This window comes from Mollisia scopiformis (assembly GCF_001500285.1).
Source record: "Mollisia scopiformis unplaced genomic scaffold LY89scaffold_27, whole genome shotgun sequence".
Classification (NCBI taxonomy): domain Eukaryota; kingdom Fungi; phylum Ascomycota; class Leotiomycetes; order Helotiales; family Mollisiaceae; genus Mollisia; species Mollisia scopiformis.
In genome coordinates this window covers 415,272-437,947 of record NW_017263607.1, presented here as the reverse complement: position 1 = coordinate 437,947, position 22,676 = coordinate 415,272, and the positions used below count along the sequence as shown (strand labels likewise).

General features: G+C 46.3%; 8 protein-coding genes across 8 annotated transcripts; 7 read left to right on the top strand and 1 right to left on the bottom strand.

Annotated features, from left to right (window-relative positions):
• Positions 1 to 1,150: 1,150 nt before the first annotated feature.
• On the top strand, positions 1,151 to 2,583 carry LY89DRAFT_656629 (Ebp2-domain-containing protein). The gene is made up of 3 exons (XM_018212397.1): positions 1,151 to 1,440; positions 1,489 to 2,089; positions 2,140 to 2,583. The coding sequence occupies exons 1-3, from the start codon at positions 1,198 to 1,200 to the stop codon at positions 2,412 to 2,414; spliced, it is 1,119 nt and encodes a 372-aa protein (XP_018064368.1). The 5' UTR covers positions 1,151 to 1,197; the 3' UTR covers positions 2,415 to 2,583.
• Positions 2,584 to 2,962: 379 nt separating this feature from the next.
• On the top strand, positions 2,963 to 5,509 carry LY89DRAFT_787683 (uncharacterized protein). The gene is made up of 6 exons (XM_018223093.1): positions 2,963 to 3,498; positions 3,601 to 3,702; positions 3,755 to 4,002; positions 4,046 to 4,364; positions 4,424 to 4,910; positions 4,966 to 5,509. Exons 1-6 carry the CDS (start codon positions 3,393 to 3,395, stop codon positions 5,450 to 5,452), a joined length of 1,749 nt encoding a protein of 582 aa, XP_018064367.1. The 5' UTR covers positions 2,963 to 3,392; the 3' UTR covers positions 5,453 to 5,509.
• Positions 5,510 to 6,928: 1,419 nt separating this feature from the next.
• On the top strand, positions 6,929 to 7,917 carry LY89DRAFT_760816 (uncharacterized protein; the record flags this gene model as incomplete). Its single annotated transcript, XM_018221519.1, has 1 exon — positions 6,929 to 7,917. One exon carries the CDS (start codon positions 6,929 to 6,931, stop codon positions 7,910 to 7,912), a length of 984 nt encoding a protein of 327 aa, XP_018064366.1. The 3' UTR covers positions 7,913 to 7,917.
• Positions 7,918 to 8,390: 473 nt separating this feature from the next.
• Positions 8,391 to 9,611, top strand: LY89DRAFT_740416 (uncharacterized protein; the record flags this gene model as incomplete). The annotated part of the gene is made up of 1 exon (XM_018220584.1): positions 8,391 to 9,611. The coding sequence occupies one exon, from the start codon at positions 8,391 to 8,393 to the stop codon at positions 9,609 to 9,611; it is 1,221 nt and encodes a 406-aa protein (XP_018064365.1).
• Positions 9,602 to 16,573, bottom strand: LY89DRAFT_656626 (ankyrin). The gene is made up of 4 exons (XM_018212396.1): positions 13,224 to 16,573; positions 12,913 to 13,166; positions 12,534 to 12,735; positions 9,602 to 12,403 (listed from the first exon to the last, which is right to left on the bottom strand). The coding sequence occupies exons 1-4, from the start codon at positions 16,356 to 16,358 to the stop codon at positions 9,773 to 9,775; spliced, it is 6,222 nt and encodes a 2,073-aa protein (XP_018064364.1). The 5' UTR covers positions 16,359 to 16,573; the 3' UTR covers positions 9,602 to 9,772.
• Positions 16,574 to 17,607: 1,034 nt separating this feature from the next.
• Positions 17,608 to 18,291, top strand: LY89DRAFT_675508 (uncharacterized protein; the record flags this gene model as incomplete). The annotated part of the gene is made up of 4 exons (XM_018213516.1): positions 17,608 to 17,762; positions 17,819 to 17,985; positions 18,060 to 18,130; positions 18,223 to 18,291. 4 exons carry the CDS (start codon positions 17,608 to 17,610, stop codon positions 18,289 to 18,291), a joined length of 462 nt encoding a protein of 153 aa, XP_018064363.1.
• Positions 18,292 to 19,099: 808 nt separating this feature from the next.
• LY89DRAFT_689884 (uncharacterized protein) lies at positions 19,100 to 19,304 on the top strand (the record flags this gene model as incomplete). Its single annotated transcript, XM_018215993.1, has 1 exon — positions 19,100 to 19,304. Exon 1 carries the CDS (start codon positions 19,132 to 19,134, stop codon positions 19,300 to 19,302), a length of 171 nt encoding a protein of 56 aa, XP_018064362.1. The 5' UTR covers positions 19,100 to 19,131.
• Positions 19,305 to 19,510: 206 nt separating this feature from the next.
• Positions 19,511 to 22,092, top strand: LY89DRAFT_710853 (urea active transporter-like protein; the record flags this gene model as incomplete). The annotated part of the gene is made up of 7 exons (XM_018217865.1): positions 19,511 to 19,958; positions 20,049 to 20,345; positions 20,414 to 20,632; positions 20,683 to 20,803; positions 20,857 to 21,352; positions 21,457 to 21,599; positions 21,645 to 22,092. The coding sequence occupies exons 1-7, from the start codon at positions 19,766 to 19,768 to the stop codon at positions 22,090 to 22,092; spliced, it is 1,917 nt and encodes a 638-aa protein (XP_018064361.1). The 5' UTR covers positions 19,511 to 19,765.
• Positions 22,093 to 22,676: the final 584 nt, after the last annotated feature.

Sequence of the window (22,676 nt, the reverse complement as noted above, 5' to 3'; positions counted from 1 at the left end):
TGACTGTAGGGCGAGCTAAGTCTTCACAGACATGGAGCAGCAGATGATGGATATTTTGAGGGTTTGGGGCAATAAAGATCAGAGTCATTGTCGAGACGTACAACGGGGCTTGCTTGGAGAAAGGTACGGAGTGCGGTTCTAGAGTGGACAGGAGGTTTAGGACATTGGAGGGAAGAGATGTGGGGGACATTCCTAGAGCGGCTCTTGGAGCTGGTTCTGATGTGAAGTCATTTTCAACTATGCTTCTCATCACGCCCTCCCTTCGTGGTTCGGTGAGGTCTAGGGCTACCTGGGTTTGCGCTGAGCTAGAGCTTGTTGAGTGATACAAGGAATGTCTTGTTGGGAAGTATTGGAGGGTTCGTTAGAGCAAGATGATCGGCACCTTTGTGAAGACGTTATTGTAGACTATGCTTTACTTCGCACGAGGTGTATGCTGCAAAAGCAGGTCATCAAAATCTGGAGATGTAATCAACGTGCAAAGGTCAACCTTTCAATCCATGCACTAGGTGCCGACAGTTTCTTAGAGCAGTCTCAAGAAGCGTGGATGAAACGTAGGAAGAGGCACCCGGGATCAGATAGGTTGGGGAAGATGTACTGAAGAGAAATCAGGCTAGACGTCGCTGCGTTAACAAGAACAAATTGAAAGAGGAGCACTGCAGAGATCCATAACAGATACATCAAGAAGGTGATTGTAGAATGTCCCAAAGTTTCTAGAACTTTAGAGTTAGCAGGTCGGCTAGCAACAAGTGGACAGACCACTCAAAGATATTGGATTTGATGATTCTGTTGGCATTTTAGTTAACACAAGCAGACTCATTACAGATACTGTTCTACTTGCCATACTTTCAGGATGAAATGCTCTGGAGAGGAGAATACTTTCTTTGGTATCTAAGAGAAAGGGGTATCACTGGCGTATGCTGTATGACGGTGGAATCACAAACATCAACATCCGGAGCTACGGTTGGGATCCAGTCCCTTAGCTTTGTAATCACGAGATTAAAGCGCCTTAGAGCAGAACGAAATCTAGAAGACTAAGAATGTGAAGTCAAGGGTGCACACGTGACTGAGGTGGGTTCAAAGCGGTCAAGATGGCAGAATATTTCTAGCGCGGGAGCTTGAAAAGTTGCATCAAAATTATTTTCTGCGGAGTAATGAATTCAAGACCACCACCAATTTGAGCTTCCGCACAACGGCGCAATGGTTAACAAAAGCAAATTGAAAATGGCCCTTGCGGCTGAAAAGGGTACGGATTTCAAAAAATTGAAATTGCAAAAGAAAGAAAGGCTCGCAAACAAGAAGAAGGCTGCGAAGGCGCCTGTCGAGAAGCCAAACGGGAAAAATGAGGATGAGTGGGAAGATGTTGAGGAAGTGGAAGATGAGGTCGCAGATGTTGATGAGGAAGAGGGTGACAGCGAAGAAGAGGTAGAAGGTCCAATGAAGGCAAGTTTCTTGACGCAATCGACAAGCATCTAATTAATTTCTCTGCAGATTAACTTCGACGAGATTGACGAAAGCGATAGCGACTCATCGGCCGGTGAAAACGACCAAGAGCCTTCAGATGACGAGGATGATGAAGATATACCTATGTCCGACCTTGAGGATCTTAATGACGAAGAGAAAGAAGATATGATACCCCACCAACGCCTCACAATCAACAACACCGTCGCTCTTACCGCTGCCTTGAAACGAATATCCCTCCCTATCTCGAAACTACCCTTCTCAGAGCACCAATCGGTCACCACATCTGAGCCTGTACAGATTGCAGATGTGTCAGATGACTTAAATCGAGAACTCGCATTCTACGCACAATCGTTGTCTGCTGTACAAGAAGCCCGCAAAAAGCTCAAGGCCGAAGGCGTACCATTCACGAGACCGACAGATTACTTTGCGGAGATGGTGAAGGCAGATGAACATATGGCCAAGATCAAGGCAAAGATGATTGACGAGGCGGCCAGCAAGAAGGCCAGTGCTGAAGCCAGGAAGCAGAGAGACTTGAAGAAGTTCGGCAAGCAAGTTCAAGTTGCGAAGTTGCAAGAACGAGACAAGGAACGCAAGCAAACTATGGACAAGATCAAGACCTTGAAGAGAAGTATGCATTGGCGTGGAATTCCCTATCTACAGTGCTAATTTCTGTTACAGAACGCCAAGGTGCCGACAACGAAACCACAAACGAAGCTGATATGTTCGACGTCGCCGTGGAAGACGAGATTGGAACCAAGGGCTCAAGAAAAGATAGGCAAGGACCCAACAAGCGAGCGAAGAAGGACGAGAAGTTTGGCTTTGGTGGCAAGAAGCGATTTAAGAAGAGTGGCGATGCCATGAGCAGTGGTGACTTGAAAGGTTTCTCGAGCAAAAAGATGAAGGGTGTGGCGAAGCAAAGACCAGGCAAGGCGAGGAGAGCGGGCAAGAGATAAGAGAGGTTGTCACTACACTGTTGGGATTCAAAAGGACAGGGCTTTGGCGTTCCGGTGTCATTCGAAAGGCCTGTTTTGCTGTATAGTCGGACATTGTGGATACCAACGAAGCACTTCTTGTGTCCGAATCTCGAGTCCATGTGGTACACTCACGATACGTATAATGTAGTGCGGTCTGTCTCTTGTGGCCGTTTCTATTTTACGTCTGCTCACTTCGCTAGTCTCCGGAATCCTCCTGTGGGCTAGTGCCCGTTCGTAGTCCATCGCAGTGGTTGATTACTCAAACTTTCCCATTCACATACTTTGGATTCTTCTTTACCTCTCTAACTGGTTTTAGGCTTCTTCTGAAATTGATCAGATCTCATTAGAACGATTTTTGCGGCCCACCAAAACACATTCCGTTGTGAGTCGCCAGGCCTGGTCTGATTTCAACTCTCTTGTTGGTGCTGGCCAATCTAGAATCAGCTTGTCATATATTTCCCCCTTCATTCAGATGATTGGCCTGACTGAGCTTTTTCGAAATGAGGACTTTCAGCCTCAGCCGCAAGTGTCGGCCGACAAGCATATCCACAACAACGGTGTTCACCTTCTATCTAACTTCAGCGCTTGAAGACCAATTCCAAGTCACCGGTCTTCTTGTCGACTCAAAAAAGCAAGATCCTCTTAGACTGTGTACTTCTCCGTCTTTGATCTTAAATCTTTGATATGCTGTTCAACTCCAAGATGCCAACGCATTGCCCCAAAAAGGCAATTGTTTTTCAGCCCTGTTGTGCGCCACCCGTATTTAAGTTTTCCAAAGTGTGGTTGTGGAGATTTGGTCCCACCATCTAGGAAGATCTTAGCAGGGTCCCTTGAGCTGGCAAGGGTGGCATGCCGTGTTCCTGCATTACTGACATCTATGGACATTGAGACTCCTTCATTCTTTACTCCTTCTATCCTATGCCTGCGATTGCTCGTCGTTCTGGGTGATCCTTTCCAATGGTGTTGAACACTCTTTTGTTATTACTTTTGGTAGCTTTGCAACATGTTGCAAATGCGCAATATGACCCCTTGGTCAATTTTTGTAGCAGACTGGATCATCAGTGTACGTCTTGATTTTCGAGGGGAAAATCCACCATTCCTCCTAACCGCTTTCTTTCATGCCTCACAACCATTGTCAGATTCTTGAACCTGACGAGCGGTACAGCAATCGTTGTTAATGACATACTCTACATTGATGGAGGAAGGGAAGTGTTCGCCACATTCGACCCTAACGGCACTCAGATCTCCAACAGCACAATTGGAAACAGTATGTCGGATCTACATTAAACAATGCTTTGCCTATCTCTAACGTCCACAAGATCAATACCTCATATCAATTAACATGAGTACCGCCTGGGACTCGAAAGGCGACTTCCCGCAAAAGGAAATCTCCAAGCTTCGAGATTCTGCTGGAACCCTTGCTGTCCCTGATATGTCACGAGGCGCACTGTATCCTGATCCCACCAATCCGAACAAGTTCTGGCTTTTTGGAGGCTCTACCGCGATCGATAATATGACATTTTTTAGGTTGGCAATAGCCTCAGCCAGGCACCGAATCGCTTTGGTCGTACGACAGCTCAAATAATACTTGGACTTCATACATGTCACAGTATGGGATCAATAAACCGGCCTCCGGACCTACTACGTCGATTCCGGAGAAGGGCTTGGCGTTTTGGTTTAATGGGATGCAGGATAATGGCAGTTCTACGGAGACGACTGTATTACAAAGTACCACGCGATTTCTGAACGGAATGGTGGTATTAGATCTGAATGATCAGTCTGCAAGAAACTTGTCAACTGCCGATGTCAGTAGTGAGGCTAGGGTGAGGGGGCAGATGGTTCATGTACCTTTGCCTGGATCGGATGGCATTCTGGTCTTGATTGGAGGTGGTCAAAAGTCGACTTCGGACTTAACACATGATTGGAAAGGTTAGTTCAGTTTATACAGACGTGCTTAGCCGGGACTTCGCTGACTTATAGCTTTTCAGGAACTCTACTGTCGCTCCAAACTGTCAATATCTTCGACGTAGGCTCCTTCAAAAATGCCAGCACGCCTGATGGAGTATGGTATTCCCAAGGAACATCTGGCTCCACGCCTAGTCCACGCCTGGACTTGTGCCTCGTTCTCGTATCTGCGCCCGACAACTCGAGCCACAACATTTATATGTACGGAGGACGAGACGGCGTCAATGCATACTACGATGAAGTCTGGGTCCTCACTTTGCCATCGTTTCAATGGATCCAGCTCTACCAAGGCTCATCACCCCGCTATTCGCATACTTGTCACGTGGTTGGAAATAGGCAAATGATCACAGTTGGAGGCAGCGACACTTCCAAGATAGCTAATGATTGTGATTGGGAAACCCAAGGAGTTGGTATTCTGGATATGAGCGACTTGACTTGGGGAAATACATATGATGCAAACGCAAGTGCGTACACGGTGCCCGATGATGTCGTGAGGGCTGTTGGCGGAACGTGAGAACTCGAAATATTCCATCTGTCGCAGAGGATACTGACTTGAGTGCTGTAGGCTAAATGGGGGTGCCACGGTCGTCGCACCGGCGACTGGGTTCGCAAACACGAATCTCGAGGTTCTCTTCAACCCAACTGCAAACTCAACCTCGAATAATACAGCTCTTGGGTCTACTCCATCGAGTGCCCGACCTACAACCACTTCTTCTCCATCAAAGAAGAACCCCTCAACTGCAAGCATCGCCGGTGGAGTAATCGGAGGACTTCTCGCTATCGCTGCCATCCTCGGCCTCATACTCTTCTTCCTCCGCCGTCAGAGACAAAAAAGACGCGACCCTTACTTCCAAAATACGGAACCCGATGTCCCACAACTCCATGGAAGCCACGTCGAACCTGCATTGTTGGGCAGCAATGCTGTTTTTGAGAAATATGGTTCCAGTCCCGCGATGTCGGAACTTCCGCAAGAAGAGGTGGATGTGAAAAGCCATTTCGTCAGACAAGAGCCGATTGAGATGCCAGCGGCTGAAGTTTTGAGGATCTCATGATCAGAAGCGATGTTTAGGATCACATTGTCACATTCATTCTGTAATACATAATTGTCTGGTTGCCAGTTTGATCTGTTTACATTGCTTGATAGCTTTTTTTTTCTGGCCTTTTCTAGTACGGTTAGCACAGTCAGACTCTGCATACGTTTCTTCTCTTACATGGTTGTAACACTTGTCTCTACGACCGCTTTTCTTGACTGCCTCTCCCTCGTCGGTGTCAGGGAGTCCCTGTGACCATCTTTGGAAAGCTGCCTCAGCGTCTTCCCGCTTCTGCACTCGCCTTCACCAACTCTTCTCTCTCCTCCTAGTACTATTGTCTCTCCAGTTCAATTTCTAGAAGGCTTTGCTCCCAGAAAGTGCTAGCTATTTCGCGTAGCTCAAGAGGCCATACTGTCCCGTGGATCTTCTCGTATGCTTCAACTAATTTCTCATACTCTGCGAAGTACGCTCGGATTTGGTCGATGTTAGGAAGAAGATTTATAGTATCTAGATCTCCAAAGAAGTCCCAGAGAGCGATGAACTCTGGGGTCTTGGTGTGAGAGTTGGGAGTCGCGGAGACGGATTTGGTGGACAAGGAGACGAACTCGAGGTCACATTCCGCAGCAAGCAAGTTTTCCTCTGGGGTATACAGAATTCGTAATCCCAACAGCCTTGTATCAACTTCCTTGGTAACTTCGGTAGATCCTTCTCTAAGGAGCTCTCTGGAGTAACAATCTCTTCGAGGGCTCTAGCATTGCGTTGGTCCACTTTCTGGGGCGACTTTGTTGATGAATCCATGTCGCATTAAATAATGGCTACTAACAAATCTTGTCAGGATGGGGCGAGGCAGATATAAAAGTGCAACTCCCAAGCCTGAATTATCGCCCAATATTGGGTCTAGCAGCATGGAACGCAAATGAGACGTCTAATTTGTTTTTGTTGAAAAGACTGTTATCGACTTCGAGGAATAAAATTTGAAGAACGGCAAAGAGGACTTTGAGGCTGACGACAGCCTAGTTTGGGCCGCAAGACGACAGGGGTCGACGCCCAGCTGCAGCTGACCGCCCTTTTCCCACGTAGCACAATATGTGGCACGGGCAGCCTCACTCTACAAAGTTCTTTGAGGCTCTGAGAAATACTTCAGGCCCAGCAAAATTAAATCTTACTTAAAGATCACTCCTTGACGATGCATTATGCTTCCGTGAGAATTCCCATATCAAGTGGCTTCTGTAGGGAGGTAGTTTCCACGTCACCAGTGTGATCACAGGGCCTTGAACGGCCAAAAGGTAAAAAATAGCTATCAGGGTGACTGAGGCTGCAGATCGCTTCCTTCCCTACAGCTGAGAAAGCCCGAGGCTCGAAGAAGGCTTTATAAGGCTATGAGAGTAGGAACTTTTATATATTGCGACTAGGCGTTTTGTTTATAACCCAACGTAGAAGCTGACTGCCACTGCCTGCTAATATTCTGATTGTTTCTCTTTCATGATATTCGACGGCATGACAGTGCTTTCAGCAGTGCCTTTCAAAGAAGCTCACGAGCTGAATAAAGACCTCAACCCACCAAACAATGTCAAATTTTTGCCGGGATACCGTCAAATCTCTTTACGCAATACCCAAGATCTATACCCGTTTCTTTCGAAAGATCCCCGTACCCCTGATCTCGAGAAAATTGGACAGCGTCTCTGGTGGATGACCAAGCAATCCAGCGCACATGTCGCACCATTGCACCACCAAGCTGTGAAGCTCCGTCGAATAGTCGTTACGGAAAACCCTGAGCTTCACCTTGTTTGGTACTACGACTTGATTTATATCAAACAATTACCCAAGTATCTGTTATCCTATAAGTTCTGGTCGACGTACTTGACGACAACATCGCCCATGTCAATATCGGCGGCGGAACGCGAGCTCCTCGAACGCTCCGCACTTGGATTTCTGCGAACATATTGGCACCTGATCAAGTACGAATCAGATTTCAATATAGCTCAAGAAATGCGATTAATTCCTCCCACCGCCGCGTGGGAAAGCTTTTCGGCTTTCATAGCCCCTTTCCAGCTGATTCGCGATGATGATGTGACTGAGCGATGTCGTTATGGCCAAATCCGCCTGTCTCGATTGAACCTCTATGGCAAACTCTTTCTCAGAAGACGATACTTTCACAATATCTACGGGCAATACGACACCTACTTTTCCAGACTATATGGACCTCTTCTTTTCATATTTGGGTTGGTGTCTCTGTTTTTGAACTCATTACAGGTAGAACTGGCTGTCGAACCTTTGGTGACTACCCAATGGCCAAGGTTTTGGACGTTTTCTCGTCGATTAGCAGTTCTATTTGTGGGATTCGTGTTCGCGGTTCTACTGGTGCTGGTTTGCCTGTTTATCGCTAAGTTCGCGACGGAGTGGTTCTTTGCAATTAGGGATCGGAGGAGGAGGTTGCGGAAAGACCTAATAAGGAAGTCAGATAGGACGGCGGGTGTTTGAAAGCAACGGGATGCTAAACAAGGCGGGATCTATCCATATTTACAGGATGGCATGGTGGGGAATATCACGCTGGTCTAGACCATCCATCTATCCTCCTTGCAATTCATGTTCCCCCAGGTTTGGGACTCATCGAAGCAGAGGACAGAATCTAATCTGCTTCTACTTTCATTTTCCTCTGAATCCAAGTGGGGTTGAATCTCTTTCAACACGGCAGCACGCTATAATTTTGGATGTCTAGCTTTATTCTTGTCGTTTCAGAGATATTGAGTATCGATGATACCATTGTTCTTGCCACTGCGCGCACGATGATTTTCTTGTATCTCAAGCGTCTTTGTCTTCACTCTTTGATGATGACCAACAAGGGCATTGTTTCATGTATCACACAAAGCAGACTCGAATACAAAACCATTGTCGAATCCTTTCTTTCCCCCTCCTTATTGTCCCCATTTCGAGTACTCTAGTTAATATCAACAGAAAGATGTCTTTCTATCCTCTACTTTATTTTGGCGTCGAGCTGGAACTCAACGTCGCTTACATTTACCCAAATGAAGTGATCGAAGACATCACAGAACTTAAGCCATCCTCTTTCAGGCCAACGGAATCCATGATCGACCAAGCTTCAGCCTATCTTTTCCGAAACAAAATTTCCTACGCGAAGCTTTTCAACGAAAAGAATTTCAGCGATGAAATTCTCCGAATTGAAGTCATGAAACGCACCATCTACCAATCTATACGAGACGACCTTCGCGCAGCGGGACTACCAATCAATCAAACTCCAGCCCAGGTGTCCCCTGTTTTGGTTGACGTCTCAAAGTGGGACATTGAAGGTGATACCAGTATCAGTCCGCCCAATAACAAATACCACTGGCTCGGTGTTGAACTAAAATCTCCTGCTTACGACTTCACACCGGAGAATCTTGCAGCTGTTCAAAAGGTATGTAAAATCTTAACCACGAAGTATTTGACGAACACCAATGAAAGCACAGGTCTACATGTGCATGTCTCATTTGGAACTGACATTAGATGGAGACTCAGAAGCGTGAAGCAAGCCATGATGTTCTTCTGGGCCTTCCATCACCAATTCGATACACTTCATCCAGCTAACAGACAGGGCGATTCTCAATACACGCAGAGCATGAGGGGATATTCTTCTATGTCAGCCAATCATCTCACACAGACCGGACATCGTATCACAGCATACGAAGGTTGCAAGCTGCTAGAGAAACATGAGGATATGGAAGCATTGGTAAGAGCTGTATGCGAGGAAGGAACTGTCCCCAATCGATACATGGCGTACAACGTCAAGCCCATCTTCAACCTCCTGCGGCCTGACTTGTCGAGCGAAACTCCGAAGACCACAATCGAGTTTCGACAGCATGAGGGGACGTTAGATGGAGAACGTGTGACTCAGTGGGTAAAGTTACTTTGCGGAGTCATCAGGTGGATCGAGATAGTGGAGCCGTCTAGTCTCATGAACTTAATGAGGTTAACGAAGCATGAGACATGGAGCAAGACTGGTGATAAAGCTCAAGATGATCTGAACGAGAGTAAGTTCGGTCCTGTGCTCGCAGAAGGACCATTCATGATCACAGATCTGCTCGAACATATGAGCTTACAAGAATCAGCGGATTTTTATCGACGTAGGCTGTATGAAGTTAGTGGTGGAGTATCTGAGGACCAAGAATTTGTGCAAGTATAATCAAATAGGATTTTCTCTTCAAATTGTAAGTAAATGATAAGAAACGCCAGCGATATAATATGAGACACCCAACAACTTTTTGTAATACTTGAATGACGGCCTCTCTCTCAAAAAATGAAATCTTTCCTTCAGACATTTTTCCAGCAATCAAATCGGGATATTCAGTGTGAATGTGTGTGACCACTATTCCGCACAGATTCCTTCTTATGCTGAAACAACTCCAAGATACCCTTCTGCTCACAAGCAGCCGCAATATCCAAACTACTCCTTCCCTTTCCATCTTCATCCAATGGACTTATGCCCTTCCTGACGGGGAACGCATACAACTGTTTATCGTGCTCCGGTTTCGTCCAGCTATTCTTCTCTCGTTTTGCAATGATATGCAACACATTCTCTCCATTATTGTTTCTCGCGTTCAAATTGACATCTTCGAAGAAATAAGTATCGAAGTGCTCCATATGGCAGCAACCATCCTTGGCCGCGTTATAATCGTCGCGTTGACTAGATGACATGTACCAGAAAAGGGGTGGTGATCCTGCATTGTCACGGACGTTGATAGAACCTCCCATAGCAAGATACTTCTTCCACAGAGCGAGGAGACCGCTGTAATATTCGGGTTCGTGAGCACCGGACCAAGTTTTCTTCGAGGGTCTTTTGACTTGTAGGCACTGTGCTGCTATGTGATGCAATGCGGTTGCGCCATTTGGATCTGGACTCTGCAGATTTGCGCCCATGTAAAGGAGCACTTCAACAATGGCAGGGCGGAGTGTCCTCAAGGCACAGTGAAGAGGCGTGAAACCTTTGTTATCTTTCTGATGAAGCATAGTCTTGGCGGCATCATGAGCGAGGAATTGTTTGATTGCCGGTTCTTCTATGTCAGGGTTGTCAAGAAGGTGGTGTAGAGCATTTCGGCCATCGTTGTCAACTGCGAAAAGATCGGCGCCAAACTCAAGGATTGTGAGAAATGGGGTGACTGCTTTAAACTCCCAATCATGATGCTCAAAAGGCAGACATAGTTTCCAATCACAGGCAGCCAGGAATACAGTACGTCCCTGACTGTCTCGAGTGTCGAAGTCAATTTTCGACGCATGGTCAAGGAAAGCACAGACTAGCTCATACTCAGCATTCTCAAAGAAGTAATGTATCAGAGTATCTGTGTCGTCGAGCCGATGATAGATATCTGCCCCTCTTTCGATCAACAATTTCGCTACTGGCGAGGAGTGCTTGGGCCGTTGATTGTGTAAACTGGCAAAGGCAGTACAGAATAGTGCGGAACGAGATTGGTTCTTGACAAGATAGTGTAGTTTAAAGCCTTCAGACTCCGCACTGGTGTCAATGGCATTGGGACTAATGCCTGCATCGAGCAATGTCGAAAGTGTTTCCAGGCACTGAATCTGGATTGCGGAGAAAATAGGTGAAGTACTTCCAGCAGTGGGATCTGCACCCTGCTTCAAAAGTATCTTCATGATGGTCGGAGAAGAACTAGCTTTGTGCAAACAAGAAAGGCCGCTATTGTCGAGGGCATTGACATCGGCGCCAAGCTCGAGAAGTGCGTTGACGAATTCGATCCTCCAGTATCCATAGATAGCATTTGTGCAGTTCATGTCGACATATGTTGGTCCGGTACAAGCCACATGCAAAGGTGTCTCGCCTTTCTCGTTGACTGCTTCGATGTTGGCGCCATTTTGTACAAGATAGTTGAGTGCTTCGAGCTGCCACCAACAATGAGCTTTTGCGAGGACATGTAGAGAGGTACCTCCTTCTATGGAGTCAACGGGGTTGGCCCATTCCCTTGATTTGACCAAGGCACGAGCGTTAACATCCACACCGCATTTCTCGATGAGCACCTTGATCGTATCCATGTTTGGTAGCTTTCTGGAGCATGCTATATTGAGCATGGGTGTCGAGTATATCGGTGAATATTCTTCAGGCACTTTTGCTTCGTCTTGAATTCGAGCTAGGACAGCCTTCGGATCATCGTTGATTCGAGCTAGAGAACCACAACTCTCGACTGACTCGGCAAAGCCACTCGCTACGGCTACACACAAAAATGGTAACAACGTAGATAAGGCAGATGTTGGTTCGCCCGCGCCAGTAGGTTCTCTGCATTGTTGCAATGTCCACTCCACGTTGCTCGGAGTAAGATAAGGAAGATAAAACGATGGATTCTGCAAAATTTCCTGGCACGCTGACTCGTCAAGCTCCCTAACTGACATTGGCCTTCTCAATGCAGCTAGCGTTTCCAGTCTACGATCTCCAACTTCTAATTTCCGGTAATCTTGAACTTGTACAATCGAGGACTCCAATGCCTGCACCATTTCTTTGCAGTCATACTCAATGGCCATGTCCAGAGGTGTTTGATTATGAATGTTCTGGCGAGTCGCTTCAGTAGCGCTCCCAGCGGAGAGGAGAGCTTTGACAATGTGGCCAATGTTGAAACTGTATTGCTCTGTAGATGTAGTAGTTGATGAGCATAGAGTCTTAGTTGGTCCTCGCCTAGGAATTTCATGCCATTGCTGGTAAGATGGCGGTGTGGAGCGGGCGGGCCTGAATCGATCTCGAAGACAATAGCTAGACTCCTTGTTGTGACGAGCTAGCAAACTCCATAGCTTCTCTTCGTCGGCATATTCAGCACATGCGTGAAGAGGAGTTCTCTTGTTGTTGTCTACGGCGGTGATGTCTGCCCCAGCCTTCAGAAGAGAACGGACAGATTCCAGAAGGCCTGATGCACAGGCATCATGAAGAGGTGTTCTTCCATGTATGTCGCGTTGATTGATCATCGTCATGAAGTTCTGTACTTAATGTAAGTAATATACCGAAAGCGAATAAAAGCACATGCGAGAATCAATCAATAGCAGAGGGTCTCGTGCTTTGGAGTGCTGAGAATTGGGGGCAGATGATTTAGGGAATGAGCAAACTTACATGGCTCAGGTATTCAACAACATTTCCCTCGCGTGCTCGGCAAGCTAGATGGAGAGCATTTCGACCATCTTTTGTTAAGATAGAAGGATCTGCACCTTCTTCAAGCAAATAGAACAATCGAGCTTCAGACCGCATGGCTGCTAAATGAAGTAGTGTCACACCCTCGGCATCTTGGGCATTAATATCTACAACTTCGGGATTTCTAGATCACATATCAGCCTTTGTTTCTTCAACTTGACTTCTCAACGAAACATTGAAGAGAAAATTCTGTTCGGAAGAGGGGAGGACGACGCAAGCATTTGAGGTCGACGAGCAGTTTCAAGGCATACAATGCACTAACGAAAGCGGACGAATAGCTGTGGGAACACGAGTAGCTTGCCTTTTAAATATCTCCAGTAATGAAATCTTAAAATGCTCGTGGAATCGCTCATTCAAGGCTTTGCGGACTGTGGTGGTGGGTCTATGAAAATCCCAGTTCTCGAAGTAGACATGGAGTGGTGTCATCCCTTTATTATTCTTGGCATTGCCTGAAACTTCGAAGTCCAAGAGCTTTTGAACCAACAAGCGATCGAGCTCTTCGCCTTTGTAGATTGCTGCTCGAACGTGAAGCAGAGTATTCCCGTCGTGATCAACCTGAGCGCCATGTCAACATTGAACGACATCATATTTTCAGATACCTCGCATGCTTACCTGCAATGGATCCAAACCCATGTCTACCATACCTTCCAATCTCTGTAACCGTTGTGGAGTAGAATTATTGTGGCAATTCAAGGTGTAGTGATGAAGGACACCCCTACCTCTCGAATCAATAGCTTTCCAATCTGCACCGCATTCGACAAACGCATCGAACAGCTCTTCCCACGCTACTTGAGCAAGCAATACAGTCTCGCCTTTATCATTACGATCTTCCAATGATACACCAAACTTTTGAAGAGTGCGAATGAGCTCGACTGTTTCTTCCTTTGTTTTCCGAGTGGAAACATGCCAGAGACAACGTTGAATAATATCTTTATCAGAGCAGGCCTGGAGCAGCGTCTTGACCATTTCCAAGCCGCAACCGCGAGTACCGGCTGCAACTTCTAGAGCGGTTGATCCATGCTCGTTTTTCACATCACAACGTGCTTTCATATCTAGAAGAATCTTCACAAGATCGAGCGTGTATCGGGAGCTACCATCTCGAGATGTTGGATGTAATGCTGTATGAAGAATTGTGTCTCCATCTTTGCCGATGACATCACCCCGAGCTCCATGCTGGAAGAGCATCTTTAAAGACTGGATATCATGTGAGCTATCGAGAAAGCGATGGAGGACAGAATCACCCTTTGAATCGATGGCTAGCACATCTGACCCGGATTCTAAGAGACTTGTGAGGGCAGCAATCTCAAAAGAGGTGCGTCGACGATGTCCGAATATACTGAGAAGAGGAGTATCTCCATTGCCGTCTCTTGCTTCAATATCGGCGCCAGCATCGAGTAAGAGACGTAATATATTTTGACAAGCAGTGTTGTTAGCTGTGTCCCATTTATAAAGGACAGCATGAATAGGTGTCCTCAGCGGCTCCTCAACAACTCTTCTACCGCAGCTCTGTCTAGTCTTATACTTCCACCTTGAAGTCTGATGAACATCTGCCCCGTTCTCCAGGAGCATTCTAACAAGAGGAACACTGTGAGACTGGCACGCAAGATAAAGTGCCGTAGCACCGCTAGATTTTGAATTCGGCGATACTTTCGTTGCGTTAAGAATAGCTCTTGCTACCTCATATTTACCATGGCGACAACATTGGCAGAACATTTCTTCTGTCGCTGCTGAGGATAGAAATGGTAACATGATCTTAGCTGTATCCGTATGACCCTGCAGACACACATATTCGACTGCGGTCTCTCCTTTGGTTGAAACATCGCCGCATACTAACCTTCGTGACACATTCTCTTTTTCCTTTGGGCTGAGAGGATCTACTCCCGCATCTAGTAAAGCCTTGACAATACTCGCGTAGTTTTTCCTCGCTGCCTCGTGGATGGGCTTGACCCCACGGCAATCTTCAGGGTCAGGTGTTGCACCATTGCCTAGCAAGAGAGAGACCATCGAGACGTGTCCTCGTGCACAGGCCCAGTGCAATGGTGTGCGATCTTCACCGTCCCGAATATCAACCGCGGTTCCTCCAAGAAGTTTTTTGGCGTATGCCGTGAGGCCAGAAAATGCAGCGACATGGAGAGGTGCCGGTGCTGCGCAATCTTCTGTTCCTGCAATCCATTCTAGCTTCAACCACTTCTTGAAATCGATGCTGTCATGATTGAGGAATTTCTCGATGGACTGAAAGAAACCATCATCCTCAAAATCATATTTGCTGGCGTGGAACGCCCAGTTTTCCACTGCGTACTCCAAGAATGGATTGAACAACTTCGCCTCTTGATAATTTTCTCGATCCACTGTATTCTCCTCAGGGAACCGCCGGCCTCGTCTCTGCTTAGTGGCGGTTCCTTTTCCTGTTTCCAAAGTCTGTTTTTCCAATCTCAATCCACCGGATTGCAAATGATCCAAACAGACGATTGTCAATTTCCTGTGAACATGAGAAGTGTTCAAAACAGGAAATTGCGGGCCTGAGTTCTCCTCGTCAAGGCTTCGCTCTTCATTCAACAAGAACTCAGTGAATGAATGGTGTATAACTTGAACAGTTTCGTCTTCCAAGATTTCGAGAAGTGGTGCACAGGCTGACCGTGTGAGAAGTTTTGGAGCCATTGGGATCATTGAAGTCGGAAACGCGGAAGCCAAGGCACTTGCTAGCTCGTTCAGTCTGAGGGCGCGTGATGCATGCGTAGCTAGTTCGAGGATAAACATCTGGATCTCGATATCAATCTTGAGAGATGTAGCGTTGTGAAAGAGCATGCTGTTGTACATGTCTTCCAGGCTAATGGGAATATTCTTCACCAGTTCGTTAACATCTACTTGCGTCGATCCCAAGTGAGGTGCAATTTGATCCAGAAGAAGACGAGCATACAGAAAAAGGCCATTGGATCGCTCAGATATAGCTGAAACCAGTGAGTCTCTCAAGCTCTGCTGGTCGCTTTGGGAGATGAGACTTTGGAGGCGATGAGACAGGAAGAGGATAATATCCTTTCCAACTAGGTCTTCTTCAAGGCTGATATGAACGATAGAAGTATCATTCAAGCTCTTCTGAAGGTATTGTTCTGGCCGACTTGTAACGATGAGCTTCACATTGTTTGGTCGAAAAGTTGCTAAATTGTTGAGTCGTGACAAGAATGAATCGTTAGGCAGTAATTCCATCTCGTCCAATGCATCCACCACGCAATAAGCATTTTCGACAGAAGTCAAACCAATCAGCAAATATTCCCACAATCTTTCGTCAGAAAAGTCATCCAGATCCGTAGTCGTTAGGGATTCCAGAGTTGCTTGAAGCCGAATACTGAAGGGAAGCAGTTGCGCAAGGTAATCTTTGACCAGACTTCGAGGACGTTTGTTGGCGGAGATGATATATCGAAAAAAGAAGTACAAGATTGGAGTGTTGGACTTCTCTTGCAAATGCTCAACTATAGAGGCTGCGGTCACGGATTTTCCCGACCCGGGAACTCCTTTGATCCACAAGCTTCCATACTCAGTCGACTTCTCCCATTGCTGATATTTAGAAGTTTCACATATCCAAAGTCCAGTGCCAGGAGCCTGTGAGCTCAAGTGACGATGGAATTCGCTCGATTGTGCATTGTAATCGGTGGGCTCAAGCCATGCCTGGACCTTTGCGAGCTCTTTTGGTGAGAGGCTGGCTTCGAGTTGGTCAATGACCTCGAACTCGTCGGAATCAGATGAAGACATTTTCCGTGAACGTGCAGATAAAGACCGAGAGGAGTGTGATTCTGATAGAAAGCTCTGAAGGTCGTCTCAATTATAGGCTTCGAAGTCGTAAAGCCGATGCAGCCAGTGCAGGTAGAGTTTTCTGACTAGATTAGGCTGAGTAATATGTTTCCTAATGTTGTGCAAACTTTTCTTTGGAACGGGAGTTCGAAGGTATTGATAAGTAATTGTGTTGAAAAGTTGCGTAGGCAGCAACCCCGCTGTTGCCTGTGAAGGATCCGACAAGCGAAAGCAAAAGTGCGGTGCGCGTCAGATCACGTGTCTGACAATTGCACTAAAGATCTTGAACAAAGGCACATCCACAGTACGTATGACCACCGATCTGTGGATTATCATTCGATCATTGCTATTTGGAATTGCTGATCGTGGAGCAATGGAATGTTTTTCTATTGCCACTTTCATGTGATTAGACACGTCACAGATCTTAGGACTGTTTGCTCCGTCCTAACTAAGACTTGACAGTGCTAGATTAATATAATAGAGTAGACACTTTTAAGTCTGCCCCTATACTTACAGCTCTCCAAAGATTTCCTTCCTTACCTAGGTAAGTAAAGCTAACCTCGCTTAGTGAGCCGAGCCCCTGAACTAAATCCACAACACGAAGTCAAACACTGCGAGTCATAGTCATCGCCATGTAGGGGTCCATTCATACTCGTGAACTTCAAGACAGGATGCCTCCAGGTAGTTCCTTCAATTGCACTAAAGTACATTATGCTCTGGAGAGACCAAAGGTAATCACTCAAAATGAAATGTGCAGTGCTTGGTGTAATATCCTTAGCTCGGACTACCATTAGTTCCTGTTATACAGGTTGCCTATACTTTCAATTTAATGCTTGACTCAAGGCTCACCCTCGATATAAGTAAATACAGGTAGCTTTATGGCCAAGCGATTAAATTGCTGCGCCGATGGGAAGTTTCCATGAAAAAGCGAAAATCTATGTGAGTAGCTGAAGTAGACACGTGAAAAAAATCAGCTTTGGAGTCACTTCACATTATGGTGAATAGCTCCCCCCACACACTATGAGTCTAGAAAGTACAAGGTGTGAAGCTCAGGGCTAGCGTGAAATAAGCGAGAAGCTATAAGCTTGTATATAAGACAGTCGTAATCAATTTTCTGCTTCAAACTTTTCAAAGTCAGAAGTCAACTTCCTCGGCGTTAGCAAACCAAGAAATAACGAGCCTTCTATCCACCACATCTCAAGCAGGCAGCATGGACACCATTAGCATTTGCGACCCAGCCACGGCCGACAAGCTTTCTCTATCGCCCGAGCAGTTTCGCCAAGCCTACCGATCCTCAGATGGGACTCCCTACGACAACATCGTCATCGGTGTCTTCATCATCCGAGATACCAGGGCCCTACTTCTGTGAGTCCATATACTAAAGATCCTTAAGTTACTTCAGCTAACTCTTCTCCCAGCAGGCTTTCACCAAACGATATTCACTTTCCAAATGCCTTCGAGCTACCAAGAGTTACTGTCGATGGAACAGTACATAATACGAGCCTAGACGACTTTCTTGTAGGAGAGATTATGAGGAAGACCGGGCTCAAGATTGAGAAGGTGGTTGGAGAACTGGTGCCGTCCTTAAGTATGCAACCCAAAAGGTCTTCGAAGGTGTCACAATAGTAGAGTCTTGCATTCAGCTCAACTTCATGGTTGAAGTTGGGGCTGGAAAAGTCATTCTCAATCCGGCTGAGCATTCTGAATTCGATTGGGCCGTCGAGGCAAACTTGGTAGGCTGGCGGATTCCTGAAGGTCTGCGATAGTTGGTTGGCAAAGCTTTTGCGGAACGAAACTCCTGAAAGTCTACTCTTTGGGTCTTTAGCATGCCTTTGAGGTACACTCGAGAGGGTTTCTTGGTCTGGACATCATGTTACATCAGAAGGCTAGATAGTCTCGGATGCAACGTACACTATGATTTTCCACATTGCTCACTCGTGCTTACTAGTAAAGAATAATTATCGTCACTAACAGATCTATCGTTCGTTTCCCAATGCACAAAGGCAGGTTTCCTCCTGAACGATTGATATGACAACGCGTCTCTTATGAATCCCTGCGCAGCTCTTTTCACACTACCAGGAGCATGACCTGTGATTACGGAGACTTGCAATCGCGATGCAATCGTGAATAGTAATAGCCTAAGATATTAGCGCTTTCGAGGAATATTTTGTCGCCTTCAGATATTAGATATTATTAAGGTTAGAACAGGCATTCGAAATGTCACTCATGGTAAAAGGGAAAGCATGCGAAATTTGTTCTCTTCCCCATATTCAGGAGTATTAAATCGAATATGACTAATACTATTGATTAAAGAAACGGTCACTTTGACAGAAGATTGTCCAAGGCTTAGACTAAAAGAAATATTGACTCAGGCACAGTATCTGCAATTTTGTTTTCGTTGTCTTCACTATCCGCGCATTTTGCGCTGTCTGCGCTGTCTGCGCTGTACGCGCTGTCCGCGCTGCCTTGCCTATGATGATGAATTGAAATTTACACGTGACTTGACATCCTGCGGCTCTCAGAAGATCCCATTGAAGCAGCGCTCCACATCTCAGGACGTAATAGCTCCCCGATCTGGTGTCATAGCTGGAGCTAATATGAAGTTTTGCGTTGCGAAGTGAAAACGGCATAATGAGGATTTGAGATTAGCGAAAGTCGCTAAGACATTCCCCTGAAATCCAAAGACAGCATACAAAAATTTCCCATGGCTCCGACTTAGCTAAAAGGGCGCCGGATGAATACTTCCTCCCTGTCCAGCTCGACTAAGTCTTTGCAAATGCTCCCAATTATCTTTGCGAATATCTTGATGTTTGCTGGTGGCTCTGGCCTTGCTCGATGCTTCGCTGTCAACTTCTCGACTTCTTTGGTCGACATGTTCAATGCTAGAAAGAAAAGCATGGTCTAGGTATGCTCTACCTTGCTTATGCCATGTGTCTATCAGTCGGTAATTAATTCATTTCAGGAACAATTTGCCAACTTCAAGCACATTATTGACTACCAAAGGTGGGGGAATTTTTGGCCGATCCTCGCGTGCTTCGCGAGCTACATAACGCAATTGCGCGGCTCCACTCATTCCACAACATTTACGTGGTATCTTCATTCTACCAGGTATCTCAGCAAATGACATCTGCAAACAATCAAAAGTTTATTTTTTGCTGGGTCTGTTACCCAGCAAAGAGAGATCATTAGTCCAACGATCGTCAATATCGCGGCCGCAATTGATGATACAATGCACGCTTGTTTGACACCAACGGGGACGGGTGCATACATGCCTGATATATGTAGTTCGAGAACCTCGAATGCTTTCCTACTAACATCGTTTGTTTCTTGTCTTGCTCTTTCGTGGTTGAGATTTCTCAAATCTCAAGATGGTGCAACTTCTCTCCCAGGCCGACGGCTATGGCATTATCATCGGACTTTCGATCTTGTTCTGCCTTCTTATCATCGCTGCAGTCCGCATACAAAAGAGGTATCTTTCGGAGGATAGTGATCAGTCCGAAATGTTCATGGTCGCAAATCGGTCCGTTGGAACGGGCTTGACAGCCTCAGCAGTCTTCTCGAGTTGGTTAGTTAGAATGCAAACGGTATGAAGTAGATGTGTATTGATGGATGCCTTCAGAATGTGGATCAACGAAAGCGTCTTTTCAGCAGCTTATACCTACAAGTGGTGGATTGCTCTCCCAATCTGGTGGGCAAGTGGGCTCTCCTTTCAGATTGCGCTTATGGCCGTCCTCGGCATCGTGGCAAAGCTGCGAGTACCATACGCGCATACCTCACTGGAAATCATCAAAATGAGATATGGAAAGTATGCTCACTGGGTGTTCATTCTGCTGAACTTGGTCAACAATATTTTTGGTTGTGGCAGCATGATTCTTGCAGGTGCTCAACTTGTCACCGGAATGACGGGGATGCATGTTATCGCTGCATGTATCCTGATTCCAGCAGGAGGTAAGTCAGCTTACTTCGAAAGTCCGTGAGGAATACCAATGCGTATGCTAATGCTGGTACAATTGTAGTCGTCACTTATACTGCCGTTGGTGGCTTGAAAGCCACGTTTCTAACGGACTTTCTGCATACCACGATCGCTTTGATCCTCTTGATCTACTTTTCTCTCGCCGTTTTGACGAACGAGCACATTGGTGGTCTCTCAGGCTTGTACGACAAAGTCAAAGCTGCGGATGACTATATTCCTGGCAACTACCAAGGCTCGCTTCTGACCATGAAGTCTAAAAGCTGTATGTCGAGCTCCTCATATCATGATATGGTCTTATGCTAAACGTATCAGCTGTCATGTTCGGCCTCGTACTGAAGTTTGGCAATCTTGCACTCGTCCTGATGGACACTGCGTTCTGGCAGAAGTCGTTCGCTTCCAAAGTACACTCCACAGTTCCGGCGTACGACCTAGTGTCGGTCGTTTCCTTGCCATCCCATGGTGTACCGGAACAATCATTGGGCTCAGCGCCCGCGCAATCGAGAAGACCCCTGTCTGGTTCGACCATCCCAACACTTTGACAACCACCCAGGTGAACTCCGGTCTCGTGATGCCATACGTACTAAGGTCTCTACTTGGCACAGGTGCCACTACTGGTCTGCTTGTACTCATTTTCATGGCCGTCACCAGTACGGTATCCTCTTCTATGATTGCTGTCAGCAGTATCATCTCTCTCGACTTTTTCCGCACATACATCAATCCACGTGCTTCGGACCGCAAAACTCTCCAGGTGAGTCATTGGGGTGTTGTGTTCCACGGCTGCTTCATGGCTGGCTTTGCCATCATGCTCGAATATGCTGGTGCAACGAACAACTGGTCTACTTACTTCCGACCAATTATCGCATGTCCTGGCATCCTGCCCTTGATCTTGACGCTCCTATGGTCTAGACAAACGAAGCTGGCAGCAATCCTAAGTCCTATTCTTGGGATTCTTTCTGGACTTTCTGCTTGGCTTGCCCTATCTGTAAGTCGAACTCAATGTTCCTACATCTGAAAATTTTGGGAGCGTGCTCGAGTACTTGTTCGTGGAGACATTTCCGAAATATATGCTGATTTAGTTATAATCAGTGGTACTGGTCTGGAGCATTAAATATTCAAACCACTCAGGTTCAGGTACCAGGTCTTTATGAGGCTATCATCTCTTTCTTCTCTCCGGCGCTCTACTCTGTTATCATTTCTCTAGTCTGGCCAAGCCAATTCGACTGGCGCGAGTTTCTAAGAATCGACCTCATCGAAGACAAGAGTTAACCGAACAGCTCTCTCCAGTCCGGATTACCCAGTAGCGAAGCTGTCAATGAGAAGATTCGAACCGAAGGAAATGCCGAGAAGGGGACCTACTTCACGACCGGAGAAGATAGCAGCCCACTTCCACATCCTTCACAAATCCAGCAGAACTCTCAACCACCTCTCGACGAAGTTGTTCACCCATTTGACGAACAGACACTTATGCATATCAGAAAATGGTTCAAGATTGCTAGCAGCTACTTCGTTCTCAATGTTCTGGTCACCATCGTTCTTTGGCCTTTGCCTCTATACCGAGACTGGATTTTCACCAAGAGCTTCTTCGGCGGCTGGGTCACCATGGCAATTATATGGCATTTTGGAGCTATTGCGGCTGTTATTGTGTACCCAATCTATGACAGTCGACATGAGATTGCTAGGGCCGTTCGCGGCATGGTGAAGGAGGCAAGAGGGGGGAGGTGAGGTGAAGAGAGTAACAAATCCAAGGACAGAACCATAGAACAATAGAAAATAGTTAGAAAGAGCTGTGGTAAACGAGGAAATATAGACCCAAGGAATCTTTGATCTGCCGTATGAGTAGATATCTGATATGATATCTTATTTCTGCTGTTTTTTTGTCAATCAGTTGGGGACAATACCTAGATTTAGAATCAATACCTTATTCGCCGTCAGATCGTCTGAACCTCTAGATATTTCAATGGCTATGGGCATATGAGAGTCAGGAAGACCACGGGGGGCATTATATGAGAAAGTGTTATAAGGTGGCAGAGTAAGGAGCAACACTTCCGACTTAGCAAGTAGCCGTACTCTCTACAGCTTGCAAAAGTGTACATGGCATGGACTGGCAGTTCCTAGTAACGTTGGACCTACGATAGTGGCAGACTTTACAGCGGGAAACTTTTCGAATTGGTTTGTGAGTTATGATTGTACTTCTCAAGGATGATTTGCCTTGGTTTGGGGTTTGAGCAGTGCTTTGTATTATAAGAGTTTTGAGAGTTAAGATACAGGCCGTGAGTAGTGTATCTTACTGATTGGCGTTCAACAAC